The sequence below is a fragment of the Solanum tuberosum genome, unplaced genomic scaffold (genome assembly GCF_000226075.1).
Source record: "Solanum tuberosum cultivar DM 1-3 516 R44 unplaced genomic scaffold, SolTub_3.0 scf00059, whole genome shotgun sequence".
NCBI classification, from domain to species: Eukaryota; Viridiplantae; Streptophyta; class Magnoliopsida; order Solanales; family Solanaceae; genus Solanum; species Solanum tuberosum.
In genome coordinates this window covers 308,364-314,176 of record NW_006238983.1, presented here as the reverse complement: position 1 = coordinate 314,176, position 5,813 = coordinate 308,364, and the positions used below count along the sequence as shown (strand labels likewise).

The following is a 5,813-nucleotide window of genomic DNA, read 5'->3' as shown; positions in this document are numbered from 1 at the left end:
TGGTTCATATAATCATGACCCGTAGCAACTAATAGTTGCCCCTTATATCTTCCCTTCAAAAAAGTACCATCCAGCCCAATAAGTGGTCTCAAACCACTTTTCCATCCATCCTTCAATGCTTTGAAACAAATATACATCCTTAAGAACTTCCTCTTTCCTTGTAAAAGCGCTTCTTTTGATATATTGATAACAACATCACTTCCCGGATTAGAAGTTCTAAGTTCTTGTCCATGTGCTTCAAGTTTATTATAGTCATCAAGAAAACTCCCTTCTAGCTTTTCAAGAGCCAGCCTCTTAGCCCTTTTAACCTTAGATGTAGACACATTCATGTTAAAAATAGTCTCTAACTCTTCACGCATGTCTTTTACCTTAAATTGAGGATTATATTGAACTTTTCTCTTGAATAAATGTGCTAGTGTGTTAGCATTAGCCCTCAGAATTTTATAAGTAGAATCACATGTATGTACTGAATTCAATGTTTTGATGGAACAAGTACTACTTTTCTTATCCTTTGATACTAAAACTGTGAAGGGGCAACCTTCAACACATTTATACCCGGCCCTAGTTGTATCGGTTTTCTTCACCTTAGTCCATAACGATTGGCCATTGCATAGAAGCTTATTACCTTTTTTAGCTTCCGGGATATCCTTAAATGTTTGCCCTTTCTCCAAAACTTTATAATTCTCCAAAGTATCAGTCACACCCCTTCTTTTTTCTTGGCTAAAGACTTCAAGTCCTTCCTCATTATAATCATTAGAATCTGATTCGTCGAATTCACTAGAACTACTTTCTTGGTCAGAAGCTACATCAACATCCACAGTATATGTCTCAGTATGATATGTGATGTTTTGAGCAAAAATACTCAAATCGGAAGAATTTACAGCAAAGAAATTTATCACTCTAAACTTCTTACTGAATAAGTACTGCAAAGTTCTCATACCGTCATCATCTGTCACCAAATAATACCTTCCAGAAGGTCCAGTTACTAAAAGTTGATTTACTTTAGTGAACCCTAAATTCTTTGTGAACTCTTCGCAGACATCAGCAAATCTAACATTATTGGCTTCATACCTAGACAAAACGTGCACCGAATTCTGATTATATAATAGCTCAGGAGAAATTACCCATGTACTCCCATAGTGAAAAATCAAGTCGACTTTGTCAATCATCTTCAAATTCAACCCAAGAAAAAGGAACAAAGAAGGGCCCATGTCAGTAACTACACAATGACAATTTTAGTTCAAAAAAATCATAAAGAATCTCATATAACATAATAAAAAATTTCAGGACCACAAAACACCCAACAAAATCATAAAAAGATGAACTTTATCTCTAAAACTAAGTTCTTTTATGTGAATATTAATTGACAACAACATTATACTACACATAACCCAATAATACTTGATTTTGACAAAAACACACAAACCCAATTTGATTCTGACCAAAACATCCTAATCCTACATTAAAATATTATGAATAATAGTAACATACATTGAATCTATTAACTTTATATTTTATGAGAAACTTGATTGTCTTGCTTCAAAGGTTGGTAGAATCCTCACAATAAGAAACCCTAATAAGAAGCATAGTGTTCATCTGAACTACAAGCAGGAGAGTTTATCTAGAAATGACTGGAAGAAGAATAAATAGAAGGGTGGGCCGGGTTAAATGGTAAATGGGTTAGGGTAAAAAAAAATAATTAAAAATCTAATAAGTGAAAATGTTAATTAAGACTAATTAAATTGTTTAAGAAGTTGTCGTTACTTCCGTTTCATTAAGGGCATTTTTGGCCCATTTCTCTAGCAATAAGGGCATAAATGAACCAAAGTATAAACGAGTGACATTTTTGATCTTTTCACATAGTACAAGGGCATTTTTGACCCTTTTCCCATTTAAAAATTAAGAGGCTTATGTGGATGATGTATTTATACCTCCAATTTTGAATGTATTGTTGACAAAGAAATGCTGGTCGGGCCAAATTTACATCACGACATCCTAGTTATTCTAGATAAATGCAGGAGCCTTACTCAACTCAAGCAACTTCAAGGCCATCTCATCACCATTGGCCATGGACAAACTCAGCTGTATGCATTCAAGCTTGTTCGTTTCTGCACCATCTTTCTCTCCAACCTCAGTTATGGTCGCTTAATCTTCAATTACATCACTGTCCCTAATGTTTACCTTTATACTGCGATGATCACTGCATACACTTCCCTTCCTAATCATAAATCTTCTCTCTTGTTATACCGCGAAATGGTTCGTAGTGGCTTGTCAAAGCCCAACCAATTTGTATTCCCAATTATTCTAAAGTCTTTCCCTGAAGTTACAAAGCCTTATGGGGTTGACATGGCGCAAACCCATATTGAGAAGATGGGTTTTGGGAAATACCCTGTTGTGCAGACAGCTCTTTTGGATGCTTATTCGAGGTTCTCGTCTGATATTAGAGTTGCACGCCAGCTGTTTGATGAAATTTCTGAGAAGAATGTGTTTTCATGGACAGCGATGATATCGGGATATACTAGAGTGGGGCGAATGGGGGATGCTATTTTGCTTTTTGAAGAGGTACCTCAGCATATAAGAGATACTCCTTCTTGGAATTCAATAATTGCAGGATGTACACAAAATGGTTTGTTTAGTGAGGCCATTTCACTGTTAGGAAGAATGATTGTTGAGGAAGGGATGATTCAAGGGAATAAGCCTAATGACGTTACATTTGCATGTGTACTTGCTGCTTGCGGGCACACTGGGATGCTTCAGCTCGGGAAATGTATTCATGGGTACATATATCGAAATAATCTTCATTTGAATTCTCTTACTTTAAATGCTCTCATTGATATGTATGGAAAGTGTGGTAGCTTGAAAGACGCAAGAAATCTTTTTGATAAGGCTAATAGGGGCAGTTTGACATGTTGGAATTCTATGATCAATTGTTTGGCTCTTCAAGGTCATTGGGAAGGTGCTATTGGAGTTTTCAAAGATATGTTGCGATATGGAGATGATGTAAAACCTGATACAGTGACTTTTATTGGCTTGTTAAGTGCCTGTACTCATGGAGGATTGGTGGAAGAGGGGCTTAGTTATTATGATTTGATGACACGGGTATATGGAATTAACCCTGAAATTGAGCACTATGGGTGTTTAATTGATCTTCTCGGACGAGCAGGTAGGTTTGAGGAAATTATGAAAATCGTGAGCGAGATGCACATAACACCAGATGCAGTTATATGGGGTTCCTTGCTTAATGGGTGCAAAATCCATGGGCGTATAGACTTGGCAGAATATGCACTGGAAAAATTGATTAGTATTGATCCCAACAATGGTAGTTATTACTCTATGCTTGCTAATTTATATGGGGAGTTGGGAAAGTGGGATGAAGCTCGAAAGGTAAGGAAGATCCTAAATCAGCAGAATGCTTATAAAGCACCCGGTTGCAGTTGGATTGAGCTAGATAGCCAAGTTCATCAGTTTTATTCGGTAGACAAATCTCACCCTAGAATGGAAGAGATATACTCAATTTTGGAATGTTTGTTTGATTTGCATTCACATTAGCATGTACCTTCTTGCTAATTTTAATCTTCCTAAGAGACTCACATTCCTACATCCCTCTTATAACCAAGATCTGATTTGATTTGGAACACCAGTTGCTTCTTGATCAACAGCTTGCGCTGATACGCAGCTTTGGCGTATGCGCTAGACACTAGCTAATTCTAGTGCTTCCGGGTTAATCTGGAACTTTATGAAGCAAGAATTAAGGAAAATCATTGATGGAACACTAATGTGTTACTCCCACCAAGTCTTTGTTTATTCTGAGCTTGAAGATAATGGTATTCACTTTCTGCATCAGACATTCAAAATATGGAGTTATTCTTAGCTACACATGGTATGACATATTGCATTAGACTTTAAGCATATTTATCGCATGTCCAAATGCTAATTTCATCTAATGAATTCATATCGCGATATGAAATCGCATGTCCAAACGCCTACTTAGAACATCAGCAATCCATATACTTTATGGAAATTTAGACGATATGGTCTGTTAGAAATGCAAATTTATCCTAATATAATTGTATTCTTTGAAAGCTTTTTTAGTCAGTTCTTACACCCTATCTTGTTTAAGGCTAAATGTTTTATGTATTTTCTTGGGATAAGGCATAAGTACCCCCTAGACTATGACCGAAATCCCAGAGACACACCTTAACTAATATAAGGTCCTATTACCCCTTAAACTCATTTTTTGTGTAATTTTATACATCTTTTGGCTTACGTGGCACACTCCGTGACTCCACTTAAGTGAGGTACGTGGGAGACGTTTGGAGGCCACGTAGGCCAAAAAGGTGTACAAAATGACAAAAAAAATAAGTTCAAAGGGGTAATAGGACCTTAGTTTAGTTAAGGTGGGTCTTTGAGATTTCGGTCATAGTTTAGGGGGTACTAGTGTCTTATCCCTTCTTTTGTTAATAATGAGATTGTTAATGCCAAGCAGGAGGTGCCCTTGAAACTGCAAACTATGTAGGTCTAAATACTTCTCTTTATGAGAACTATCTAAGCTTCAATATCAACTGCAGCTTCTTCACACTGATTATCCAAAAAATAGGAGTCCACTTCTATCTCCATATATTTCACATCGAAGACACAAGTGTTTATTTGCTAACGTATTGTCCACATGAGGTGCTGTAATGACCTCGTTAATCATTTTTTTTTTGGATATTTTCATGATATTACTATTCTACCCTCCCAATCTTGATCCCGAGTGTAGCGATCCTTTCAAAACGATACCACTACTTAAACAAGAAATCTAATTAAATACTTGCAACATTTAAGACCAATTAATGAGGGCATACTGATTTTAATCTACTAGAGAGATTAGATTCATAACGAACTCCAAAAATATAAATATAACATTTAAGCAATTAACCGACCAGATCTTCATGCATATGTTAACCTCACACTCGAGGGTGAAATAACAAGAATATTACAAGCTTCCGAGTACCGAAATCAGCCGGCTCATGCTTCACACAACTTTCAAGAAATATAGCAAATTAGTATATTACAAGACTTGGGTTTACACACTCAAAAAGATAAAAACGTATAACCATACGTATATTACAACCCATGGTGACATAACCAAATCAGCCCTCAAAATCTCATGTAAATATACAGCACAAAGATCATGTACAAGTCTCAAGGTTTATACAAACTATATATGCCTATATGCAAATGTGACAAGAGGTAACCAAGGTACCAAGATAACTTTCAGATATACCAGCAGGTAAAAAGAGTACAAGTATAAGTTTATACACAAACCTCAATTCTTTAGCACAAAAACAGTCCAACAAAACTACCACGAGTCAAATCGTAGACCTAGCAGCGTATCAAAGTCTTCAACTTGTACACGAGGATATACAACCTTAAAAAATAAATTCAATAACTTATTTACTTTCTAGCAGCTCAATAATGATGACATAAAATAGGGTTATCATCACAAGTAAACCTAGCCTGTGCAAATACGACTATGCTCCTAAACAGTAAATTCTGGCCATCCTAGTGCATCATGTCAGAACTAAGATTTGAAATGGCAAACAGAAAAACTGGACTGTATACTCTTCATGAAAGATGTAGGTACCTCTCTTAAGGTTGCAAACAACCAAGAATCAAAATGTATTTTGGATAAAAAGATATATTCAAAACACTAACAATTGTCCATACAGGATTTCAAACTGCAGAATCTAGACAGAACTTGTCCTATGATGCGTCCTATATTTCGAATCCATAACAACCAAATTAGAGTTTAACATAAACATAAGAGTTGT

General features: G+C 36.0%; 1 protein-coding gene across 1 annotated transcript; it reads left to right on the top strand.

Moving 5' to 3' along the window:
• Positions 1-1,962: 1,962 nt before the first annotated feature.
• Positions 1,963-4,135, top strand: LOC102604700 (pentatricopeptide repeat-containing protein At1g33350). The gene has a single exon (XM_006344534.2). The coding sequence runs from the start codon at positions 1,963-1,965 to the stop codon at positions 3,547-3,549; it is 1,587 nt and encodes a 528-aa protein (XP_006344596.1). The 3' UTR covers positions 3,550-4,135.
• Positions 4,136-5,813: the final 1,678 nt, after the last annotated feature.

What these genes read in the sequence shown, in the direction of transcription:
- LOC102604700 (XM_006344534.2), top strand. Translation starts at nt 1,963, where the DNA reads ATGCTGGTCGGGCCAAATTTACATCACGACATCCTAGTTATTCTAGAT.